Source organism: Eptesicus fuscus, chromosome 22 (assembly GCF_027574615.1).
Source record: "Eptesicus fuscus isolate TK198812 chromosome 22, DD_ASM_mEF_20220401, whole genome shotgun sequence".
Lineage (NCBI taxonomy): Eukaryota > Metazoa > Chordata > Mammalia > Chiroptera > Vespertilionidae > Eptesicus > Eptesicus fuscus.
Window position 1 is genome coordinate 7,795,330 of NC_072494.1, and position 26,423 is coordinate 7,821,752.

Consider the following 26,423-nt stretch of genomic DNA (forward strand, 5'->3'; position numbering starts at 1 on the left):
GCATCCCTGGACGGGGGGGGGCGCTACCTTGTTCCTTCCGAGGGCGGCCAGGGGCGGATAGCGGCACCTCCTCTGGAGAAACTGGCCTGAGATGTGACCCCGGAGTGAAGTGATTTCGCTTCCACACGAGTGAGGGTCGCCCTTCACCCCCCTTCCCTGGGCTTTGCCAAGCTACCGGCCAAACAGGGACCGAGCAGCCCTTAGCCCTGTGGACTCGGCGGCCACGGAAGTCACTGGCACCGGGAAAACCTATCGGAGTAGCAAGTGCCGCTTGGTCGGATGGAGCTCGGGCGCCTACAACAGTCGAAACACGCTCCCCGCGTCCCTTAGATGAATGGGGAAGTGAATGTAACACAGTGAGGACGGTATTGGACTTAAAATGTCATTTCTGGCAAAGGCGACTTCCCGGCGCGGGCGCTCCGACCCATTCCCGCCCCTCCCCGGCGCCCGTAACTGACTGGGCGCCCTCCCGGCCGGCGTTTCCGGGCGGGTCCTTCCGACGGCCCCCGCGGCGATGCCGTCACTCAGCTTCCTTCCCGGCCTGCCTCGCGCCCGGCCGGGCTGGGCCAGAGCAGCCCAAGATGGCCGACTTCGAGGATCGGGTGTCGGATGAGGAGAAGGTAAGGGGCGCGCCTCTCTCTCTCTCACCTCCGCCCGCGCCAGGGATCAGGGGCCCGGCCCGGCCGCCGTGGGGAGCCCGGGAAGGCCCCCGGGAGAACGAAGCCGCTCGGCCCTGCTGGCGTCCGCCTGCCGCGGTCGGGACGCTCTCCTCCTGAGGGTCTTTCCCCCTGGCGCCCCAGTGGCCCCAGTTCCCCATTTCTCAACTCTTTTCCTCCCGGGCCTGAGGCACAGCCCGCTGGCCTTTCCTGCAAGAAAGGAGACTTTCCCTTATGGAGTCGTGGCTATGGACTCTTTTCTCTGTGACTAAGAGAGGGGACCCCGATGGTGATGTCGCGACCTATGAAGAAGCAGCTGTCCCGCCTGGAGCTGTTGGGGCTCACCCCGTTCAGGTCCCCCCGCCCCCCATCTTGAACGACGATTGAGGCTAGTTTAGGGCGAGTCACTTCCTGGTCTGGGTGGCCTCTTCACTTCCCTTTCGCCCCTCCTTCCCCTGGAAGTGATTCTGCTGTCACGACTCCTCGACAGAGAGGTCCCTACGTGCGGTCCACCTCGTTTCCCACGTCCTGTGAGCCGGACGGTTCGCAGTAGTAAATGGGGGAGCCCCAGGACACCGGGTGCAGAATGTGAGCACCCCTCTTCCCGGTAGACACTTCCTTGATTGCATGTGTCTACACTGGGCCCCGCCGAGACTCCATCCCTTAACTTACATCGACTTACATCCTCTTAACGATAATAATTGAAAAGTGGTTTTCAGTTTCTTGTTAACCGATGACTAATATTCGCCAACGGGTTATTATTATTATTATTTTTTAACTCCGGGAAGGTTTTCCTAGTATAGACGCATTCGAGTCTGGGCAAAAGCATCGTGCCTCCTTTGATGCCCCCACTGCGGTGTCTGATTATGGTTTAGTTTGTCGGTGTGTAATTTGCGTACTTCTTTCTTCAGAAGTGTCTTAAATACAAGAGCATATTTGCTGTGTTAGGTGGATTAACTTTTTTTTTTTTTCTCTTCTGACAGCTGCGCATCTTTCTTAACAGCTTGTCAGGCTTTTGGGTAACTAGGTGATTTTAGGGCCTGTGGAAAATAGAATTATTTCATTAGGTGACCAACTTTATATCTTTTTAACAACTTACTTTGTATATATGTATATGTGTTTTTATTTCAGAGAGGAAAGGAGAGGGAGAGAGAGATAGGAGCATCAATGATGAGAGAAAAATCATTGATCGGCTGCCTCCTGCACGCCCCTTCAGCCTGCAGTCTATCCACGGAGCCAAACCGGATAGAGAGGCTAGGGCAGGTGACTCACTTTAGGACAAGAATTAGGTCTTTTGTTTCCTATAGTAGCTTACAAAATGTGCATGCTTGAGTGCTTTGTAAGTGTATTTCAGCTCTTTCTCTTTTTTTTCCCAATAGAAAAGATTGGGATGGTGGAGGGGACTATTTATGCTCCAGGAGTCCTCTGTGCAGAATAATTTGATACATTATACCTACACATGGCATGCCATTTTGAAATACTGAGGAATGTGTTAAACACTCACAAGCCATTGAACAGCACTTTAGCATTAAATTTTCTCTTTCTTGGAAATTCCCATAAACGTGTAAGTTTGGGGAGGGAGGAAGCATTTTATATGAACTTGTGCTGGAGAGAAAACTATAATAAATGCTTTTTCTAAGGCAAACAGTTATGATTCAGATGAAATTAAATTGCAGTGAAAATCATAGGATAACAAAATATTTTTTAGTCCAACTGATGGGTCACTTATTTTAAGCAAAAATATTGTTACAACAAAATATCACTAAGTATTTAAATAAGCCCAAACAATACTACATTTACCAGTGCTGTCCGGTTTTTGTCTTTGACACTGAGTTAGAATGCCTTTTTAATTAAATTTGGAAAATATATGTGTATTTCAGAGTGCAAATTAAAATATCTTTGAATATTGTCAATGTTTAATAACATTCATAGTATTGATTTTATAATAATAGATCTGACCTCAATAATAGATGAGGTTCCTCTCATCTCCCAGCACACCTGATTTGTTGCTTAATTTTAATAATGACATAGTAAGGAAATCAAAATTAGTAAGGTAAATCTGCCAAGAAAGTTGATGGATTTCACGTTCAGTTAACAGTTTTTAAATGAACCACATTGTCTTCATTAGTGTGGATAATTAAGAATAACTGCTATAGTAAATGTCTCAATAAAGCCATATGATTTGAGATTTCTAATATTTTGTTAGATTCTTATTCACAAACAGAGATGAAACTGATAGTATTTCTCTGTTGTGGATCTGTAAGTAAAAAGGAAGGGCTTTGCCTTGTAAGATTTCTTCAATTCTCTTCAGCTTCATACCCTACTTGCCCCCTTTTCCAGGCTTCTGCGTCCTTTTAACTGAATTCAAGAATTGAGAAAGTATTTTTCTAACAAGACTTGTTGATATGAGTATCTTAGCATTCAGAAACATAAGTAACTCTTAAATGAGATTCTTATCCTATAAAATTTCACAACCAGGCACTATTACAAACAAATATTTTAAAAATTTTTTAGCCTTAATTTGTATTGATTCTTCCTTGAAGGAACTGTAAAGTTTCCATTTTTTCTGTTTTTAACCGAGACCTCAACTGCATTTGATTTGGGCTTTTTTTTTTTTTTAAGAGATATTTGTCATGATGCCAGTACAGCTTTTTTATTTTTGTTACATTTTCTGAAAGCAGTGAACATAGAGGTGAATTTGATGATGATGGTCTCTGATTTCCTTGCAAATATTTCTATAAAAGCTAGTAAGATCAACCATTTTCATAACTAACTGCGGACGTTGTTACCACTTTATAAAGAGGAAGTTGGGTTTTTTAACTTCTGCATTGTTACCTGAAATGGTCATGATGAGCTGCCTAAATAAAACAGGAAGTAGAAAGTGTGATAACTTGTCAAAATAAACGCTTTTAGTCTTCTCCTCCGGTTCAGTTTCTAAGAATGAGCTCTACACTTCCAGTTACTAAGACCCTTCAGTTACTTGGTTCCAAGTGCTTAACAAAACCAAAATGACAAGATACTGTAATTAGGAAACTTGAAATATGGGATGAGCAGTTTGTTTGGGTTCTTTGCATGTCTGTTTCCTTTATTTCATGATTCAGCATTTTTCTTATCCTCAAGATGTTATTGTCACATAATAAAACAAAATAGGAAGTTTAGAACTGGATCAATGGGCTCATTCTCTTATCTCATCCCATTTCATCTTAGATTGGCAGTTGGGCTCAACACATTCAAGCCTCAGCACAATCTTTGTAGTTTTAGCCTTTTTGCGGAAAACCGGCTTAGTCTGCCCATCATAGCCACTCTGCTTCCTGTCACAACGCCACTGTCCCTGCGCATTCAGAGGATCATTGCCCTTCTCATGCTGTGTTACTTTGTGGTGTTGGTGCTGGCGACACTTCTTACAGAAAGTCCCGTGGGTTTTAACATTCACTGTGTTTGCGAGAACACTAAGGGCACAGAAAGCTGATTCAGCATCTTAAAAAACATAAATGCAGAGAGAATTTTAAGGCTGAAAAACAGTGTGACGGGCATATTTTTTCCCTTCAGCCTAACTAGTGGAATATTTGTGTACAACCACAAAAATACCATAACTGAAAAGTGGATCTGTATGCTTTAAGTTTAGACAATGATCCCATCTTTAAGGCACTTTTTGAGGAAAAGTTTATCAAAATTATTTAGGAGACATGTGGAAAACGTTGTGTATGAATGCCAAAAGACCCTGAAAACTACTTACACTTTTAAACTGGATTTCCTTGATTTTGATTACCTCCTTGATTTACTAGATGAGTTATTACCCTTATGAAGTAAGCCCTGAAGCTTATTTGCCATGTTCTTTTCTAGCAAGTCATCAATTTGTATTAACACTACCATTCTTTTATCTTCCCTTTTTCCAGTTAGCTCTGCTGAGTAGTATTCATATAATCTGTTATAAAATCCTTGGACAGGAGCATAAATTTTCAGCAAGTACAAAATCAGATACCTAATCTTTGGTTAAGTATAGGTTTATTATAATTTATTCTAAAACATCTAGCTATTTTATTCGGACCAGCCTTAATGCTAAGCAAAGTAGTGTAATATGTCAGAAAATTCAAACCCCAGGTTTGTCTGTTTCAGAAGCCATGCTTTTTTCACTACACTTTATTCCATGTAACAGTGATTGAAAAGAAGAACAGAATAGAGGCCTTCATTTACTGAATTATAAATGAGATATTGTGATGTAGTGGGAAAGAATGATTCTGAGTGTCAGGAGATTTGGCCTCTCTCTCCCTGCTGTACTTTTAGCCACCAGTGTGATTTTGGAAGAAATCACTAACCTCTATAGGCCTCAGTTTTCCTATAAAATTGGGAGATAAGAGGAATTGGATGAAACCAACCAAAAAGAATTTAATGAACTTTTTCAAACTCTGATTTTAAAAAATATGTTTTAAAATTGAAACATTAAAATGTTGGAGGAATTTCTGTCATTATCTGCATTTGCACATTTGCCCTAGTAACAAAACGGAATTCCTTGGTAACTGAAACCATGTTTTTATCTAATGCCTAGCATAGGACCAGGTAGATAGTGTAGGCACAACCTATTGGTATGAAAGAGACCAATCAGTTACACTTCATTCATTCTAATATTTCCCCAACTCATGCTCCTTCATCTCTCTCTTCCCTCCACCCCCAACTGTTTCTGATAATCTCTAGATATTTCTTATGTTCAGGTTGTGTCCATACTCTGGGTGCCTCTTTCGGTATTCATCGTCCTTGAGCATCTGCTGCCGTTACTCATGCCCTGCCTTGTCACTGCTGGGAACATTTGACACTCTTCCACCACCACCACCACCACCCCAGGAGCATTTTTCCTAGTAAATCCTATAAAGCTGCAAAGCATTATGCATACCAAAATGACTATGTGTATATACTTCTAGACTTGAAAAACCCCAAATAAAAGTATTTCCTTCATCTGCTATAAATCCCCTCCTTTAGAACCCAGAAAAACACGAGGATCAGATATCATTTGCTCTTTCCTCTCTCCAGAGCACAAATCTAAGAGTATAGTTCTCTCATCTTCTTTAAATAAATAAATATCCTTATATGGATCATCTTCTGAAAATAAGCCTGGATAGGGGAAAGTAGTCGTGATACTGAAGACAATGTGACTACTTTGGGATTTCTGAACTAGGTGATAATTTTAATATACACTTACTGTTATTTTCCCTTCTGCCTGCATCAGAACCTCCCGTCAACCTCAGCATTTCTGTTCATCGCATTATTCTCTTTTAATCACACAAGCTCAGAACATTGGCATTATCTTTTTCACTTAGTCTTTCCTCTCATGTTCAATTAGTATTCCAATCCCATTCATTCTTTCTTTTATTAGATTCTGTTCCTTCATTTTAAATGAACAGAATGAATTATAAAAAATATTTTAGGTATATAGGAACTATAACCACATGCTTAAAATTAAAATGGTAGAAAAAGGCTTAAGTAAAAAATCCCCTCCCACCCATTTTCCAACCACCCAGTTCCCCTGAGAGGCAGCCATTATATCAGTTTCCTTTGTGTCTTACTTTTCAGTTAACAATGTGTCTAACCTGTCCACATTCCTACTACTATTGTCTTTATTCACATCATCTGTACACTGTATTGTGTGTTCACCACCCCAAGTCAAGTCTCCTTCCATCATCATTTATTCCCCCTACGCCCTCCTTTACCTCCCTTCCTCCCCCACCAATTACCACACTGTGTTGTCATTGTCCATGAGTTTTCCTCTTTTATGGAAAACTTTTTTTTTTAATTAGTAAAAAAGTTGCCATTGTCTATAATTATTGATGAAGATTGTAATAATGGAGAATATAAGGTGACTAGGACCTGAAGGTTTAAACAAGGATATGATATATTTGCCCGTCCTGTGTGGCTCAGTGGTTTAGTGTTCGATTCCCATTCAGGGCATATGCCCAAGTTGCGGGCTCGATCCCCATTGTGGGATGTACAGAAGGCAGCCATTAAATGATTGTCATCATTGATGTTTCTATCTCTCTCCCTCTTTTATCAATCAAAAAAATTTATTTAAAAAACTAAACAAAGGATATCTATCTACACTAATAAAAGAGAAAGATGCAAATTGACTGTACCTTCGCAATGCCCACCAGCCAATCAGGAGTGAGTATGCAGATTAACCCAACAAAGCTGGCAGGTTAATTTGCATATGCAGGCACTAAGTGGCCGGGGCGGGAATCTTGCGTTGTTACCATGGCGACGACACTGGTGTTCCGCACCGCCCTAGCCCCTCTGGGCCTCTGGGCAGCATGGGAAGGTGGAAAGGCGGCTCCAGGGCTGGAGCGGAAAGGCAGTGCCAGCAGCCAGGGGAAGGAAGGCCCATTCTTGCACGAATCTTCATGCATTGGGCCTTTAGTCTATATATATAAAAGGCTAAGTAACCAATTGTGCATATGTCAGATCGACCGACCGACCAGCCAGTACATATGACGTGCACTGGCAATTTAAAAATAAACGTTGATTCGTGCATGCACGATACATATAAAACTCTTGCTGGTGCCAATTGCACGCATGTTTTAATTTTATAATACTATATTATATATACTATTTTGACATATAATTTTTTGCAGTAATGTAATTACCGCACGAATCTTCTAATTAATTTCCTTTTGATGTGCACGAATCCATGCACCGGGCCACTAGTATTGAAAATGTTATAATCTGCTAATTCCTCTCCTTTTTATCTGTTACTCTTCATAACACTCTGTAAATTTTATTTCTCTAGGTACGCATAGCTGCTAAATTCATCACTCATGCACCCCCAGGGGAATTTAATGAAGTATTCAATGGTGAGTAAAGATTGGTATTTAGTTATTTAAGCCCTCCTTAGTAACATATAAGCACTCATTGAGTACTTGTTATATCTTTTAATCCTTACAACATATTATAGTTATAGCTAAAGAAATCAATATTCAAAGAGGTTAAAAGAACATACTCAATGTCACCCAGCTAATAAGTGTCAGAGCATACTGAGGTCTGAGTCAAAAACATGGTATTAACACATAAATTGGGATACCTATTTTATGTGAGAAAAGATTTAAAGTAGTTTAATATCAGTAAATGTAGAAACAATATTAAATTGTTTTCATGTTTGTTATCTGTCATTATAAATCATCGCTTAAATTTCTTCAGTGCTTTCATTCAGGAAGTGCCACAGTATAGAAGATTTTCTAGCCATTGGGACTAAACGGGCTGCATCTCGGAAGCTTGTTACTCTCTCAAGATTCTCATTCATTAGATCTGGGGTGGAATCTGTCTTATCAAGTTCTCTCAGGTGATTCTGAGTCACAGCCAGTTTGGGGATCACTATTCTAATACATTTACAACCTTCCATATTATTCACTGTCTTTTTTTTTTTTTTTTTAATTTTTTTAATATGTTTTTATTTATTTTAGAGAGAGGAAGGGAGAGGGAGAACAGAAAGAGAAAAACTTTGAGTGGTTGCCTCCAGTAAGCACCCCAACCAGGAATCAAACCAGAATCTGGGTATGTGCCCTCACCAGGAATGGAATCAGTGATCCTTTGGTGCAAGGAACAATGCTCAACCAACTGAGCCACACCAGCCAGGGTCTACTCACTGTCTTAACACAGCTTACAGGATGAAAAATGTAGATGAGGCATCTTGAACTTCACAATAAAAGCAATCATCATAATCTCATTAACTTATCTTAAGGGGACCCTTAAGTAAAATAATAATCTTTGCATCTTGGTTCAGTTTAGCAAACATTTATTTTTAAATTCTAGTTTTACATGAGAAGGTTACCTATTCGAGAGGGATTGTGTGATATTCATCTGTATCTGACCCAGAGCCTTACACATCATAGAACAATCAATAATCTCCATTGATAAAATTAATGATGTAGAGAAAGAGTAACTAGGAGAACATATGAACATTTACTATAAGGAGTAAATAATGCAACAAAAATGAAGACATTCTGTTATAGACTTTGTAGATTTTGAGCACTAACAGCAAAGAGGAACAGATGCAGCCTTTCTAGTCTTCCACATTGATTAAATGTAAATTTTCAACAACTGAGCTTTTAGAAAATTCTCCTTTGAGTTGACTTTATCTGACTGATTAGCTCAGATAAATTCTTAATAATATTGATGGTCTTCATAATTAGACGTTCCTTGTTTTATTTTTGAGAACTGAATGTACAATGCAAGAATACCATGAAAATAACTGTTACCAAATTGGTGTGACTCAATTGGGCATCCTCCAGTGCACCAAGAGGTTGCTGGTTCAATTTCCTGGGTTGTGAGCTCGATCCCCAGTAGGGAGTGTGAAGGAGGTAGCTGATCCATGTTTCTCTCTCTTTCCCTCTCCTTCTCCCTCTCTAAAATCAATAAAAACATACTTTACAAAAGAATTGGCAAGCTCCTTGTGACCTGAGGGCTGGTTTTTATTGGCCTGCTACACATCGGCCTCTGCCAATCCTTTCTTTCAGAAGCCCCGAGAGTCAATGGCCTTCAGTTTGTAATTAGTGTTCCCTCTTGGAGTTAATTCTTGGTAGTTTTTAGTAACAAAAGAAAAGTGACTAGACTCTTAGCACAGCTTTTTAAAAAAGATTGTAGGCTCCCACGTGAGATTATTCAAAGAAAGATATGTTCAGCGATTTCACTGCCACTGACTAAATTGTGCCCAGCTTTCTTGGTCTGATGTTCCAGATAAACTTGCAATTCTTTTTTTAAAAAATATATTTTTATTAATTTTAGAGAGGACGGAAGAGGGAGAGAGAGATAAAAACATAAATGATGAGAGAATCACTGGTTGGCTGCCTCCTGCATGCCCCCTACTGGGGATCAGCCCGCAACCTGGGCATGTGCCCTTGACCTGAATCGAACCTGGAACCCTTCAGTTCCCAGGCCGACACTATCCACTGAGCCAAACCAGCTAGGGCAAACTTGCTATTCTTAATCTGATTTTAAAGGATTCTTTAGATACAAAATTAACAGTCCTTACTTTAACCTTCTGTCAACCATGTTTTTCACTTGCTAAGAAATTCTTTGAAAATTTATTGTTGGGTTATTTATTGCACCACAAATAATTGTATGCAAATCTATGAACATTAGCAGCTATTTGTTTGCGTTTTTAGAAATAATATATCCAAAGACTAATCTTTCAAAATCTGATTTTAAAAAAATCAAGTTTAGATCCCTGGCCAGGTAGCTCAGTTGGTAAGAGTGTCGTCCCACCAAGGTTGCAGGTTCTATCTCTGGTCAGGGCACATACAAGAAGCAACCAATGAATGCATAAATAAGTGGAACAACAAATCAATGTTTCTCTCTCTTTCCCTCTCTCAAATCATAAAATTTTTTAAATCTAATTTAGAAATCTGCTAAACTCTCTCAAGTTTGTCCTATTGAACATTATAATTTTAACAGTTTTTTTCTTCCTCAGATGTTCGGCTACTACTTAATAATGACAATCTCCTCAGGGAAGGGGCAGCACAGTAAGTATCTTTAAAAATCTGTTTACAGTGTTATTCTAATATTGCATCGACTATGTTAATAGTAAACTGACACCCTGAAAACTTAGCTTAAAGTACTTCAAAATGAAGCAATTGATTTTAGCAGTTTTAGTTGTTTTATTCTTGGAGAAAATATGTTCCTCCAAAATGTTTACTTTCTTAAAGCTTATTATATTATTTTGCTTATTATACTATTTTACTTATTAGTTATTTATTTTGGTGTGAATTTCCCCCATTACAGCAGAGTTGAATGTTGGCTCTTGGGTTTTCTTCTATAGTTCTTTTAGCTCCTGTTGAATTTTTAAAAAACAGTTGTAGAAAGATTAGGCTGCAATTGGAGAATGAAAATGTTTCTCAAGTTGCCAAAGAATAGCAGATATTCATAAAGTGATTTTATGGTAAAAATTAACCGTAGAGCCCAGACAGTGTGGCTCAGTGGTTGAGTGTCAACCCATGAGCCAGAAGGTTGCGATTCGATTCCTAGTCAGGGCACATGCCCTGGTTGTGGGCTCATTCCCCAGTTAGGGGGCATGCAGGAGGCAGCCAATTGATAATTCTCTCTCATCATTGATGTTTCTATCTCTCTCTCTCTTCTCTCTGAAATCAATAAAAAATAAGTAAAAGAATTTATCGTAGAATAATAGCACGGTTATTCTACCCAGTCATTGACTTCTTATCACTGTCAGGCTAATCCTTATAAAGAAGCATTTTCATTTTGTCTTTGTTTTTAAAAAGTTACAGTGGTGGCCCTAGCTGGTTTGAGTCAGTGGATAGAGCATCAGCCTGGGGACTGAAGGGTCCCAGGTTCAAGTCTGGTCAAGGGTGCATGCCCTGGTTGCAGGCTGGACCTCCAGAAGGGGGTGTGCAGGAAGCATCCGATCAATGAGTTTCTCTCATCGTTGATGTTTCTATCTCTCTCTCCCTCTCCCTTCCTCTCTGAAATCAATAAAAATATATATATTTTTTAAATGTTACAGTGGTGTAGGTTTGCTTGTTTTGTTTTTGTTGTGTCTTCAGATTTAAACACTGTCTAGCTTTCAAGGCCCCTGGTTATCTGGCTTTATCACTACTCTCCTTTACTCTTCAGTATAGTTTTATTTCAGTTACTCTATCCAGCTGGCCCAGAGTTTCTTTGTAAAGAGGAAAACGTAATTGGATAATGTCTGGGAAAGGGTGAGGTGGGGAGATGGGATAAGGACTTTGATGCAGAACATCAAATAATTATGAATGCATTTGGTATGAAATATAATTGGTTGAGATGTTAACTGTAGAAAGCTGATAAGCTGCTGCCTGGGAAACAGTCATCTTCTGCCCTGACCATACTGCTTTTTGGAACTCATTTTGGGACCAGATTCTACAAACCTAAAATTTGCACACCATCACTATAATCATCATCATGAAAGGTATCCTAATTACACATTGATTTAGGCACACACTACAGAGACATTCTGATTTCCCTTAGGTGCATAGATTCTGCCATAGAAAAAAAAATTAATGGTTGGCTAGTTCAACCCGTTTACCCTTTGCCCTGTCATTGAAAAAAATCTCACCTACGCTTTGTCAACACTTGGTTATTCCATCTGAATGCTTCTAATAATGAATTCGCTATTTCACAAGGCAAGTTCTTCAATTTTCCTGCCTTATTGGTCTTAGTTTTATCTTTGAGAGCTACCCAAAATTAAATCTTCTCTGTACTTGGTAAGGGGGGTTGGGAATGGGATGTCAAGATCCAAGAGTGAGTACATCCTAAGTCTGTCGTCCATTTCCTATTAGGAGTGACAGTAGAATTTGGTGTGTAGTTCAGATGCTTCAATAGTTTCAATTACACTGACAAAGCTTTGTGTTTATTAATATTCTGGTTCTTGTGGACTCTAGATTCTTGGAAAACCTCTTGCTAAAGGAGAATGTCCTATGCTCAAATATTTGATTTTCCATAAAAATGAAGTTTAGTTTTATTTCCAATAATAAGGTACTTTGGTCCATTGGTCCTAGTCCTCGTAGGTAGCACTCAGTAAATGTTGTTCCAGTAATTATCATCCTCATCATTGCCTTCTATGTAAAATGAAGAAGGCCTAAACAACCTAGGAGTTACCCTCTTTCCTGGATTTCCACCAGAATCATTCTCTGATCATTCGAACACTTCTGCTCTAAGTAGGGTTTTGTAGACCAGTTAAAGAGGAGGTTTTTATTCTGAGAGAGAGAGGAAATTAACTTGTTTTAAGCAGAGAATAACATGATGAGACTTATATTTTAGGATAATCACTGGCTGCTATGCAGGGGTCCGCAAAGATTGAAGTAAAATAAGTGCTTAGAAGACCGAGTGGTTCAGAGATAAATGGTGGTGGTTTGGACTAGAGAAGCAATTTTTAACCAGTGTGCCGCAAGAATTTTTGAAACATTCAACATGTGACCATTTATTAGGGGACACTGACTTCTTTTCCCTTAGATTGTCAAATTTTAATAAATGACAGCAGCCTACACAACAATAGCTGTTTGGTGTGAATGCCCTGTCTTGAACCATAAATATATAGGTCATATAATGTAGTTGCATCTTATTGGTCACCTTGCATAATAAGGTTGTATCTGGTTAGTTGATTCTTGGTACCAGAAATCCTTATATACGAATATAGGTACCTAATTTTTTAAAAGTAACTTTGGAGCAAAAAAGGTGGGTAATTATTAGTGTGTGTGTGTGTGTGTGTGTGTGTGTGTGTGTGTGTGTGTGTGTGTATAAATCAAAATTATACTTAAGAGTGACAGTGGTAGAATTGGTGGGAAGGAGTAAGACTCTTAATATGTACTCAAGGTAGAACTACAAGATTTACTGATGGATTGTATGTAAAGTGTGAGAGAAAGAAGAATCAAGGATGACCTCATGGTAACAAATTTTAGTGTTGATATTTGTAATCTATAGTCTAGGACATATCCTAGAATGAAGTACTTATTTATTCCCTATTCTTAAGCTTTTTTTAAAAAATAATAAATATGAACACTTAATTTATATTCCATTCTAAAGAGCAAGTATATTTAGGACTTATTTTGCTACATGGAGATGTGGTATTATAAGGAAATGATTCATTGAAAGACATAACAATAACTTAAGCTGAGAAGATTGATGATTAGCCTTACGTATTTAAAGTTCAAATATTTGTTACTTTGGTTTCTCTTGAAAAGTCTAGGAAAGGTTCTATGCTTTGCTTAAAAGGAGTGGTCTAGCAGATGTTTTAACGGGTTAAAATTGGGCTGGAGAGATGTTTAATTCTTCTCTTGGCAAGTGAATTGTGTGAGAGGACTGATACTGCATAAGCATATAAGTGTATTATGCTTTCTTATACTGAAGCTTATTTCCATCTTTCTTTTGCCTTATCTTTTACTTTAGCTTACTTTGTAAGATGTACTAGGAAGCAATTGAAAATGCAGATTTAAGCAAAAGAAGAAAAAAGATGAAAACATGAATAATAAAAATACGAATAATAAAAAAAGAAAAGGCAGATTTTCATAAATCTAGCACTGAAGAAATAAACAATATGAGGCATTTACTTTGAATATTTATTCATACCCCCCCCCTTTTTTTTTTTTTAATAACCTCTGCTCTGCCTTAGGTTCTCCTCTGAGACTTGACTGATGCTCAACTCTCACCTCACTCTCCCCGTGTCAGATACATTCCAGTACATTTGCTTTTTGGTATTTTTTATTTAAAAAAATATTTTTATTGATTTTTAGAGGAAGAGAAGGGGGAGAGAGAAAAACATCCATGTAAAAGTGGAACATCCATCATCTGCCTCCTGCACGCCCTCTTTTGGGGATTGAGCCTGAAACCTGGGCATGTACCCTAACGGAATCAAACCGGCCACCTTTTGATGCACAGGAGGATGCCCAACCAACTGAACCACACTGGCTAGGGTGCCTTCCAGTACCTTTAATAATGGTCTCTCCTACCTCAGAGCCCAGAATAAAGAACACAAGATTTCCAAAATAGTGCCTCCATTGAAGATTCTTTTTGAAAGCTCCTATCTAAATGATTAAACCCTTGGTATTTCACTATAATCAGATAGCTTAAAACTCACATCCAAATGTGAGCTGTATTGGAGTTTAGGAGTGGAGAGGAAAAGAGAATTTCAGAACTTAGTGCACTTCTGAGATGCTGTGGAGAGGAGTTCCTGCAGAAAGCTGGAAGACATTACGGTATCACCAGTTGCCTAGAGATAAAGGGAAAAAGACCAGGGAGTGTTTCACCTCCTCTTTTACTATTATGTGAAGTATGTGTTGTGTTTATATATAATTCTTTATTTTATTTTTTTCACTTTTGAAAAACAGTGCATTTGCCCAGTATAACATGGATCAGTTCACGCCTGTAAAGATAGAAGGATATGAAGATCAGGTAAAAATTATTTCTATTTCATAGGCTATGCCTGAAAGATAATAGAAATCCTATAAACCAAAGTAGATATAAAAATGGCTAACTTTGTCAACATTTCCATATAAGAAATAATCAACTTAAAAATGTAGTCAAAAGGAGATCAGATTCTTAGCCATAACAGCAACAGCAAAAAAAAGATATTACTTGGACAATGAAAGAAAGATGTATGGTTTATTAGATATCATCACTGCATGTAACAAAGAATTAACCACAGTGGGTCAACTAAATGGAGATCTTATTTTTGTTATGTAGGAGTCCAGAGGAATATTTAGGGCTGGATGTGGCAGCCCTGTGATGTCATCAGAAACCCAAATTGCTTCTAGTTCTATTCTGCCATTCTTAGATACGGTTTTCATTATGCTCTCAAGATAGCTGCTCCATTTCTGGGCGGTGAATCTGTTTGAGGAAGGAAAGGGAGGTAGGTTTGAAAGGTGCTATTGGTCATTCCAGAAGCCCCTTCCACTGGCAAGTTTTTGCCAGAATGCATATCATTCCTAGCTGGGAATTGTCATTTTTTTAATTGAACACATTACCTTCTTGAAAATCTTTGAGGCTCTGTTAAGGAAAAAGGAGAAAGTGGGTATTAGGAAACTAGCAAGAGTCTGCCACACAGTTCATATATACTCACACATTTTGATCAGAAAAATAAATGGAAAACTGAATAGATCTAAGTGTCATATTTCAGGATAAAAACTATAAATAATATGGAAAGCTTATCAGCGTAAGAAATATCCTCCTATATAATAAAAGGCTAATATGCAAATTGATGGAACGGTGGAATGACTAGTCACTATGACACCCACTGACCACCAGGGGGCAGATGCTCAATGCAGGAGTTGTCCCCTGGTGGTCAGTGTGCCAGAAGCTGGGCTCACGGCTGGCAAGCGCAGCAGCAGTGGTGGGATCCTCTCCTGCCTCCACGGCAGCGTTAAGGATGTCCAAAGTTTTACAAATAAGATTTTAAAAGGAGGAAATATGCACCTGAAATACATAAAGAAAAAGCAATAAAGAAAAAAATAAAAGTGTAATATGCTAATTAGACCGGACAGCCAAACGACCTTTCGAACATCCTTCCGGACAACCTTCCACACGAAGCCGGGGCTGCAAGGGCCAAGGCAAGCTGCCGCAGCTGCGAGGGCTGAGCTCCTTGCATGAGTTTCGTGCATTGGGCCTCTAGTAATAGATACCTAAGGATGATGTCAAGAGTTCATTGAATAAATAAGGAACAGACATGAACCAACTGCACCCAGTAGGGAAATATAAAGCAAACTTGGAAAAGTGTTAGATTGCCTAGTAATAGTAATTAAAGAAGTGCAGATTAAAATTTTAATGTCATTATATTTACCTTTTAGTTACAAAAGTTGCAACATTAAGAAGAAGCTTTATGAGGGTTAGACTAAAGAATTAAATTACTTGATGGAAATATTGGTAAGGAAGAAATCTAACTAAATGAAAAGTTAACTGTCTTCACAATTTTTATTTGTTTTGTAAAATGTGTCAACAATTGTCTTTTTTACAAAAGTTACTCATGTTTTTAATTATTCTTTGGAAGGTCTTAATTACAGAACACGGTGACTTGGGTAACAGCAGATTTTTAGATCCCAGAAACAAAATTTCCTTTAAGTTTGATCACTTACGGAAAGAAGCAAGTGACCCCCAGCCAGAGGAAGTAGATGGAGGTCTGAAGTCTTGGAGAGAATCCTGTGACAGTGCTTTAAGGGCCTATGTGAAAGACCATTATTCCAGTGGCTTCTGTACTGTTAAGTATCTGCCAGTTTCATTATTAGAGAGTGTTTTATTGCTTTCATTTACCCATTCTTTGAGGGCTTTGGCCAGCCAAACATCACTTCTTTCTTCTTAGTTACAGTCTCCTGCATTTTAGTCCCTGAATAATGTTTGAAAGGGGTATGAATGGAAAATTTTATATGGAAAATTATTTTCTTAAATCCCAATGCATACAAATTTTAAATCTCAGTCAATGTATTCTATTTCACATTTTGTCAGAAATTACCTTACTCCCACCAAGAAAAAAAACAGGCCCTAGCTGGTTTGGCTCAGTGGATAGAACGTCGGCCTGCAAACTAAAGGGTCCTGGGTTGCGGGCTTGATCCCCAGTAGGGAGCATGCAGGAGGCAGCTAATCAGTGATTCTCTCTCATCATTAATGTTTCTATCGCTCTCTCTCCTCTCTTCCTCTCTGAAATCAATAAAAAAAAATTTTTTTAAGTCATCAAACGTCTTTAGCTTAAACGTGATTCTAACTACAAGCTAGACATCTTCCATGTAAATTTCCCAATTTATTAGTGGTACCACCCATCTTTCTAGTTACCCAAGCATGCAAGTACTTTCTTGCTTTTGCCCTTCAGTTGCAGTATATTGCTAGACTTTTGAATGTGTTTCTGCATCCTGCTGTTTATTGATACTACCCTAATTTACTGCCTAGATTAATTCCATGGCCTCCTGATTAATATTGGTTATTCAGTTCTAGAGGCGATGTAACAAACAAAGATATATCAAACCCCTAGTTTCTTACCTGATTGTTTACTCATCTTTTATTCCCAGTCTCTACTTGTGAGAACATCATCTGTCTTATAAGGTTCAGCCTAACTGGCGCCTCCCTTGAATTCTTTTGAATTTTCAGCTCTTCTTCTCTGATTCTTTATCTCCTCAAAAGATTTAGCGATTTAGCACACTGCTTTTATACAGTATTTGTTGTTTAAATTAAATGTGTTTTCAGAGTCTAACTTTTTTTTTTTAACAATAGGTTTATGCTAAAACTATAGATGGGCAACAGACCATTATTGCGTGTATTGAAAGCCACCAGTTTCAGCCTAAAAATTTCTGGTAAGAAAGTAGATGTTCTATTTGTATCTCATTTATATTGGAAAGATACCAAACCAGATTAATAAAGTGCCCAGTTTAAAAGTCTGAGTTTACCCTGACTGGGTAGCTCAGTTGGTTGAGCGTTGTCCCAACATGCTAAGGTTTCGGGTTCGATCCCTGGTCAGGGCACATATAAGAATCTACCAGTGAATGCATAAGTTAAACAACAAATCGATGTTTCCCTTTCCTTCTCTCTCTCTCTCTCTCTAAAAAAAAAACGACAATAAAGAAAAATATAATAAAGAGTCTGAGTTTTACTTGGATTTGGTTAACAATTCTTTGATTAATTGCATAGCTCAGCAGCTCATCCATCTGTTTGTGGAAGAGGCTCTCATGAACAGAATAGCATGGTTTTTTACTCCAATATAAAAAATGAAAGTCAAAATAACTTGGAAAAGGCTTATGATTAGGCTACTAGTATACAAACATATTTGATTTGTTAAACTAGAAATGATTTGTTTCCTTTTTCCTCTTACCCAAATTATTTGCCTCAGTGAGAAATCACCTTTTACTTATGCTTATTGCTAATTCTATAGTGATGTGTGTGTGTTTTTTAATAGGAATGGTCGTTGGAGATCAGAATGGAAGTTCACCATCACGCCACCTACAGCCCAGGTGGTTGGAGTACTTAAGATTCAGGTGAGATTCCCAACATGTTATTAGGCCACATATTAAAGCGTCACATCTTCCACAGAAACATTCAAGTTGGAATTTGTTCTGTTATGAAAAATAAGAAACAACTATATGTGTATGCAAGGGGAGACCAATGGTAGTGAATGGAAATAGAAGCTTCCTTCCTGGGGAAGTAAACAGAGAGCTATTCTAGCTTGAGAAAGGACAGTCATGTGGAGTGAACTGCTTGCTTGTTATTTTCCTCTTTCAAAGATAATCTGAGGCCTTCCCAGAAATTATCAAAAAACAGTTCCAGGAAATAGAAAAATAAGTAATTATTAAGAAATGACTATATACCAGCTACTGTAATTTACGGTCTTTCATGTATATTGTCTCATTTAAGTATTTACATATACATATATAAAACTTAGCTCTTCGGTTTGAGGAAAGCTACATGAATGGGTTATTTTGTCTTGTTTATTTTACAATAGTGACAAGATTTTAAAGTCAAGTAAATAAAAGGAATTTTTATAAAGATTGCATGAGAAAATATAAGGAATAAGTAAAATGTATTGCATAATGCCTAACATAGTAATGACTTAATAAATAATCGCGAAGGTACTGCAGGTTATTGCTCCTTTCTTCTCCTTTTCTGCTTTATCTCTGAAAACATTTCCTTTTATTCAATTATCTCCTGATAGTATGGACTAGATAAAGGAAACAGGCATTACCTGGACTATTGTTTTGGCATCATGCCCCCAATTTTAGTTCCCTTCCCATTATTTTGTTCATAACACAAGTATAATCTTTCTAAAACATTCCCTTTCCCTGGGTCCCCATCACTCATAATAGGAGGAAGTCTGAATTCTTAACATGGTTTCTAAGGCGGTTTGCTCTTCACAGTCTTATCTCCAGCTTGCTTCATAGCAGTGTCTCACAATGCCACATTCCCCTCCTCCACATATCCTTATCTGCAGTCATTTCTTTGTTCTTCCCTCAACAAAACCAGTTGTGCTCCATTCTCTTGTACTTTTTTATCCCCTTGCTAGATACCCTTCTCTACCTTGTCCACTTAGGTGACAACTCCTGTTTCCAAGACCCTGTGCAAATGCACTTAACAAAAGGAAATTCTCATCTTATTCTGTATGACCAGTTTATAGCCATGTTAAGATGACTGAACCTATCTTGTAAGTTGCCAAGATTTCCTGAGCCTTATGTCATTGATTGATTAGTCTGTCTCTTGTGTATTCCTCTTTTTTTGCTAATTGTTTTCATAATTATAGCACCCACTTTACCTTATATCCTTACAACTGCTTTTGTCTTACTTTTTTGTAGCCTAATTTACCAATATTTGTTTTTCAATCCGGTCTTTACCCCTCAAACTTTTCCTGCACATGATCAAATCTGCTTATCAATATTGATGATACTGTATATGGAACGATGTGTAAGGAATTAGAATCCATTAAAATTCCTTGGTTTTCACAGAGAAAAACTAATGTTTAATGATTTTATTTTAAACTTAAGCGTGGAATCATTTAAGTTCTTTGCATCACAATACCTAGTGTGGTGCCTGAAGTGCAATAAGACATAATAAATGTTTGTTGAACTTAATAATCAGTTTTCCCTGCAAAGGAAGGAGAGAATTCTTAAATTTGAGTGTTCTGTGCATCCTAACCGCCATAGTAAATTACCATTGGTAATAGTAACTATTCATTCAGAATTGGTAAAGATTGGAAATGGCTTAAGGCATGGATATGTGCCCTAAGCAACAGGTTTCTATATGAACTACATATAAACTTGCTCACAACATTGTTTCACACAGGTACACTATTACGAAGATGGCAATGTTCAGTTGGTTAGTCATAAAGATGTACAGGATTCAGTAACTGTTTCGGTGAGTGTGAAGTATTTAACGTCTGTCTCATTTGTGTCTTGTTTCTCTTTTAAAAATTAGTTTTGATCCTGAGGGCTGATTCTGCTGTTAGAAATTCAGTTTGTTTTCAGTGCTTTGATTTTGGCAGCTTATAAGAGTATATAACCAACCAACTATATTAGTTCAAAGACTTTGACTCAGAAGAGTGAAGAGTGGCCTTAGAGAATTCAGACTTCCGTCTTTCTCTTTCTCAGTTGTGAGATTTGCTCAAGGACAGCAGTATCTTCAGTCAGTAACCACCAGGAGGAAAAAAAAAAAAAAGATTGCCAAACTAAATCCTATCGGGCTGCATTCATATCTTTAGAGAAACAACATTTTTAGGAATATTCCCATCAAAATGTATTTTGTGTTCTGTACCTGGAAAGAAGGGATATACTTTTTCTTGTATTCTCGCTACTTCTTTATATTCCTAAAACTTACTGAGCACTCTCATGTAGCTTTTCTTTATGTATTTTATACCTGTCAATATTTACCTTATTAGAAATGAAAAACTGTATGGTGCCAGATGAGAACTAGATTTATTGCGATGATCACTTTGTAAGGCATGTAAATGTCCAATCACTATGATGTGCACCTGAAACTAATATAATATTGTGTCAACGGTAATTGAAAATATTTTTAAAGAAAAAAATTCCAAATGTAAAAATAATTAAAACTGACAAATATTAAATTTTTATTAATTAAAAATTGCAATAACAAGCCTATTAGTTTTTAACCTAAATAACATTTTCATGGAAAACAACTATGTTTTTCAAATCAAAAATAATTAATGAAAAGAATGGCATTGATTTACATTTTCACAAATTGTGCAATGTCTGGCTTACCAAAAGAACTAAATCCTCATGTGCTTCACACAAGCCATTGGCCTCAGAGTGATCACATCATCACACACATAGCTTCTAGGAAACTATACTGTATATACATGAGAGTAAGAGTAAAAAAGGCAAGTAGCTTTCTCTTAGTATTATTATAAAACTAGAGTCCCAGTGCACGAAATTATTATAAAACTAGAGGCCCAGTGTACTCCCTCCCTTCCCCCAGCCGACTGCCTCCCGCCACTGCCGCTGGTCGCCCTGCGATCAGATCAGATTGATGGGGCATCGGCCCCCCCACCTACCCCACACCCCACACCCCACCCCCCGCTCGGCTCTCTCAGCACCTGGGAGCCCAGTGGCAGCAGGACAATTGAATCGGCGGCGGGGCGGTGGGCCCCCGCCCTGTGACCAGTGGCTTGCACCAGCCTTGGCCTGGTGTTGCCCACTCACCTGCTCCACCATCCCTCCCGGTTGAGGGGACAATTTGCATATTAGGCTTTTATATAGGATTGAAAATAGTTGTGACTAGCCCTTACCAGTTTGGCTCAGTGGATAGAGCATTGGCCTGTGGACTGAAGGGTCCCAGGTTCAATTCCGGTCAAGGGCATGTACCTTGGTTGCGGGCATATCCCAAATAGGGGGTGTGCAGGAGGAAGCTGATCAATGTTTCTTTTTTTTTTTTTTTTTTTTTTGATCAATGTTTCTAACTCTCTATCCCTCTCCCTTCCTCTCTGTAAAAAAATCAATAAAATATATTAGAAAAAAGAAAATAGTTTTGACTATTTTAAAGAATCTTGGGACTGCTGCTCTGCATTAAATCTTACCCTCCTGCCTTTAATTCTGTTGTACTTAATGGTGAAAGGAAGAGAGAGATTCGGTTCATTTTATACCTGAATCATGTAAAGCAAAATGTGATTGGTTGGGTTAGCATCATAAATAGTAAATAAAGGAATATATGAGCTAAACATATATGACCGATATATCTGAGGGCATTGTTAATATCATCTTAAAGCAGAAATATTTTCAAGGCATAAAAATCTAAAGACATCACCCTAACCGGTTTGTCTCAGTAGATAGAGAGTTGGCCCTTGACTTGAAAGGTCTCAGGTTTGATTCCAGTCAAGGGCACATACCTAGGTTGCAGACTTGATCCCCAACCCCAGTTGGGGTGCATGCAGGAGGCAACCAATTGATGTGTCCCTCACACCGATGTTTCTCTCTCTCTCCCCGCCCCCCTTTCTACTCTCCCTAAAAATCAGTGGAAAAATTTTCCTTGGGTGAGGATTAACAAAAAAAAAAAAAAATGAAGACATCATGATGGTGCCTATGGGCATACTGTGATAGATTAGAAAGAGCATGGCCGTTTTTAGGCAAAGACCTGGATTCAAACCCTATCATTACCATTCAAAAGCTGTATGATTTTGGTCAAGTCACTTAAAAGGATTCTGTTTTCTGCAAAATGGAAATGATGATAACAGATCTTCACAGGGTTGTTGAAGAGAATCAAAGAAGATAATGTTCATGGGAACAGTTGATAAACTATAAATTGTGCAAATGTTAGTTAAGATAGACTTCTCACTATCTTTTTATTCACTGCTTTCACATTTTTAAAAATTCATATTTTTCTTTCCTCCTCCCTTCACTAGAATGAAGCACAAACTGCCAAGGAGTTTATTAAAATCATAGAACATGCAGAAAATGAGTATCAGGTAAGAAGATTTAGAACGAACTTTTCTTTTTTTTTTCTTTATTTTCGTAGAACGAACTTTTCTAGACCTACTACTTTCTTATTTTGCTGTTAACATTTTGTTAGACTTCTCTTTGTCCTTGTAACATAAAAATGTGTTGTTCGGTGTTATAAGTGTGGAGAATTTGCAGACCTTGCAACTTGGCATTGTGCTTACAATCAGGTTTTGATATGGAAAGGGACTGTAGCCCTAGTTTAATAAATAATACAGGTGGGCTTCTTAACCCACTTCAGAGATTGGAGTGGAGTTCAATAGAAATAGTATGTCCTGTCTGTTCTTCCTAGGGGACTCAAGCATGTCCTTGACCTCATTTACTTTACTTTCTGTTCAAGTAACTTATCTTTAATTATCCATTGCAGACAGCAATTAGTGAAAACTATCAAACAATGTCAGACACCACATTCAAGGCCTTGCGCCGGCAGCTTCCAGTTACCCGCACCAAAATCGACTGGAACAAGATACTCAGCTACAAGATTGGCAAAGAAATGCAGAATGCTTAAAGGCTGAATGTAAGATTCTTCAGTACATGCAAAGAAAGGTTTCAGTGTATGGTCATATGATAAATAAGTGATTTATAAACAAGAGTGATATTTTGCTAGGGCTTTCAAAGTTAACAGGTTTTCTAGCCTCATGGAATACTGTTGAACCTATAGCATTGTCTTGATACTTTTATGTTCTCTGACTTGTAATTTTCTGTTTTCACTATATCTACTTGTAAATTTTTTTTTTTTAATTCTGCCACATTTAATGATGGAGAGAAAGATCTATCCTGGAGTCATTTTACTGTTTAGAAAATTTTCCTAGCCATAAAGCCCTGTTTCTGGTATAGACAGGTAATATGTTCACTGCTTTTCTACCCCTGTCCTTCAAAGCACACCTGGTATTTCCATGGATTATACTGATCAGCAGCTAAAGAGGCTGTGCTACCAACTGTAGCTGAATGGAAGATACATCCATCCTCTCCCTCAACTGCCTTGATCATCTCTTAGAGCATTGCATAACTGTAGTTTTCAAAAGTTTGGATTGGGGCTTTTCAGGTCCTTTTGTTGGGCACAGGAAGTTTTCTGGAAATTCCATTATAGCCAGCTTCTCTGGGGAAGTTGTTTTTAAATCCAAAGACTTGAACCACATTCCCTGCACATGAACGTGTTTGCTTTTTTCCCTTCCTTATTGTCTCCTTCCCGTCTAGTACCTTTGTAGTTGTAGACATCTGCATTTTTAGCAGAGTTTTTACCCATTATTGTTTTTTTAATATTCCAGAACTGCTGACATACGAGGGATGTAGTAGAGTATCAGAGTTGAAAAATGAAGATGAAGAAATAATAGGTATCTGTGCTTTAATACATGTGGCAGGATTGTACTATAAGCAAACAAATCAAACAGCTATGTAAATCACAAACAAAACCTAAAAATGAACCAAAGTGAAAAGGATAACTTCCAGGCAGTATCTTTCTATTGTAACCTGTTATTTAAGGGAATACTAGTGATTTGTTCTAAATTACTTTTCTTCAGTCCTGCCTGCCAAGAACTTAAATGTAACTGTGATATAGCAACCCTTCCAGGTTTATTGGCAGGTATATGTGTGATCTCAGAATACACAGGTGACATAGATATGAGATGACAACTGAAATGGTGGATTCATTTACATTGTTTACACTTCTATGACCAGGCCTTAAGGGAAGGTCAGTTTTTAAAAAACCAAGTAGTGTCTTCCTACCTATCTGCATATACATGTCAAAAAAGAAAGTTGTTTGTGCTTCAGCTTTGTTTTTGCTCAGTAATACAGTCAAGCAAGAGTTTGTTTCCAAGTGACCTATTGAGCTGTGTAAGCTTATTTGTTTATTTCAAATAAAATATATTTGTATTATTTGTCATTCATACTATCCATCCATACCACACTATCCTCTGTATCAGGTAGTCCAATAGAAATATACCTGTTTTGTTCTTAAATGGTCTAAGTCTCCTTTTTGATCCATCCCTTCAGCCTTAGTTCTCAGGGTGGCATGTGGAAGTGTATTTGAAGAAAGCATTCAGGGGTCTGAAATTGGTTCCTATTCAACTATTCTAGTTATAGTGAATATATAAAGACTTGCAAAGAATGGTGTGTCTTTGTTTGGAGCAATGTCTCTATGGATCATACTGCTCTTCACTCAGAGACTACCAGTGGTTCAAAGGTTTTATTTTGGATTTTCAATTTCTGTCAAATAGGAAAATCTAGTTGTTTTCTACCTATCACTCAGGAAGTAGGGCTCCAATATGGTTGTAGTCACATTTAAACAGGACATAGAAATGAAAGAATTCCTGTGCCTCCAACTTAGGTAATATTTTCACTTTGACTTAACTCTAAGTGCTGCTTTTCTTCCATACAAGTGTGACTTAGCTACAGGTATGTGGGAAAGGTTTTTATCCTGGTCTCCAACAGAGAGCAGAGGAGCTTTGGTACTTCACCCTCCACCCAAGGCCAGTTCAAATCCCTTTCCCCCCCGCCCCCTATTTTGAGGGACATTTAACTGTACTACATACACTCTATTCATAATGCAAACAGATTCAAACATTCTGGCCTTTGCCTTTAACTTATTAACTTAGCCATGGGTTTCCTTATCCCCTACAGACTTTTTTAAGAACTTGATCTCCTGACCATTAAAGCTCTTGGTTATTTGTATAATAGGGAGGAAGTCAACCCTCCTTGCCCAAGTCCTTCAGAGATCTGACATCCTGGACCTCTTTCAGCAGAATATGTGCTTTGAATTATGTCTATTTTATCACACGCTGTTGAATTCAACCTGTGATACCCAAGCTGGATGAAACAGTTTTCTATGAGGCCTCACTCCTGTATTTTGATTTGAAATTACACTGCTGATGACTTTCATTTGAGCCTGTGTAGCTGTGCTGTAAGTTGCCTGGTTCCAGTATTGTTCTCTGTTTTATAATCTAGAACTTTAATACTGGACTCATCTAGGTTCGTGAGATACTTGGCAAACCTTGACACATTCTCTCCAAACTCGCAAAAGACATACATACCTGAATGCCCATTTCTGATTTTATAATTTTATATAGAACTACCAAGCTACCTACTATGTGGGGAATCAAAAAAAGAAAGGAAGATTGGTAAATACAGAATAAAACTGGGTGGTCCAGCCCTAGCTCTTTTGGCTCAGTGGATAGAGTGTCGGCCTGCGGACTGAAGGGTCCCGGGTTTGATTCCAGTCAAGGACACATGCCTGGGTTGCCAGCTAGATCCCCAGTAGAGGGCGTGCAGGAGGCAGCCGATCAATGATTCTCTCTCATCATTGATGTTTCTCTCTCCCTCTTCCTTCCTTTCTGAAATCAATGAAAATATTTTTTTAAAAACACAAAAAACTAGATGGCCCATTAAGATAAATTGAACTAAAATTGTCCCTTGAATAGACAGGCTATACATAAAAAGACAGGACCTAGGCCACCTGAGGGCAGAAATCAATCTCACACTTCTCAAATCCAGTGTCTCAAAAAGCATACTGTTATGCCGGCCCGGTGTGGCTTTGTCCCATGCACCAGGAGGTTGCTGGTTCAATTCCCCCGGCAGGGCACATGCTCAGATTGTAGGCTTGATCTACATGCAGGAGGCAGCCAGTCAATGTTTCTCTCCCTATCCCTTCCTGTCTCAGAAATCAATAAATATACTTTTTTTTAAAGCATCTGTTATGTATATGAATGTACAGTTGACTGGTTACTCATAGTAGTTATGTTCTATAAAGTTACCAGTGAACAATGAATTTGCAAATACTGAAAAATTGCTCTTCAGAGGAATAAAAAGTTAGGTTCCTGTGAGCTTCTGGTCACATTTCTTTCAACTGATC

The 26,423-nt window shown here is 38.3% G+C and overlaps 1 protein-coding gene across 3 annotated transcripts; it reads left to right on the forward strand.

Annotated features, from left to right (window-relative positions):
* The first annotated feature begins 466 nt into the window (after positions 1–466).
* CAPZA1 (capping actin protein of muscle Z-line subunit alpha 1) lies at positions 467–24,458 on the forward strand. 3 transcript variants are annotated; one of them, XM_054711429.1, is made up of 11 exons: positions 468–620; positions 7,429–7,492; positions 10,105–10,156; positions 14,492–14,555; positions 16,147–16,353; positions 17,358–17,437; positions 18,037–18,115; positions 19,911–19,982; positions 22,483–22,545; positions 22,944–23,093; positions 23,845–24,458. In XM_054711429.1, exons 1-10 carry the CDS (start codon positions 582–584, stop codon positions 23,082–23,084), a joined length of 861 nt encoding a protein of 286 aa, XP_054567404.1. In that variant the 5' UTR covers positions 468–581; the 3' UTR covers positions 23,085–23,093; positions 23,845–24,458. The 3 variants fall into 3 exon arrangements, with proteins under 3 accessions (XP_008145391.1, XP_054567404.1, XP_054567405.1); XM_008147169.3 differs by having other exon boundaries at positions 467–620; positions 22,944–24,458; XM_054711430.1 differs by lacking the exons at positions 468–620; positions 7,429–7,492 and adding an exon at positions 13,554–13,706 and having other exon boundaries at positions 22,944–24,458.
* Positions 24,459–26,423: the final 1,965 nt, after the last annotated feature.

Excerpts from the sequence above, each read along its gene's own strand:
- CAPZA1 (XM_008147169.3), top strand. The coding sequence starts at position 582 with ATGGCCGACTTCGAGGATCGGGTGTCGGATGAGGAGAAG. Across the intron at positions 18,116-19,910 it reads TTGGAGTACTTAAGATTCAG|GTACACTATTACGAAGATGG; the intron begins GTGAGATTCCCA and ends TGTTTCACACAG. Across the intron at positions 19,983-22,482 it reads AGGATTCAGTAACTGTTTCG|AATGAAGCACAAACTGCCAA; the intron begins GTGAGTGTGAAG and ends TCCCTTCACTAG.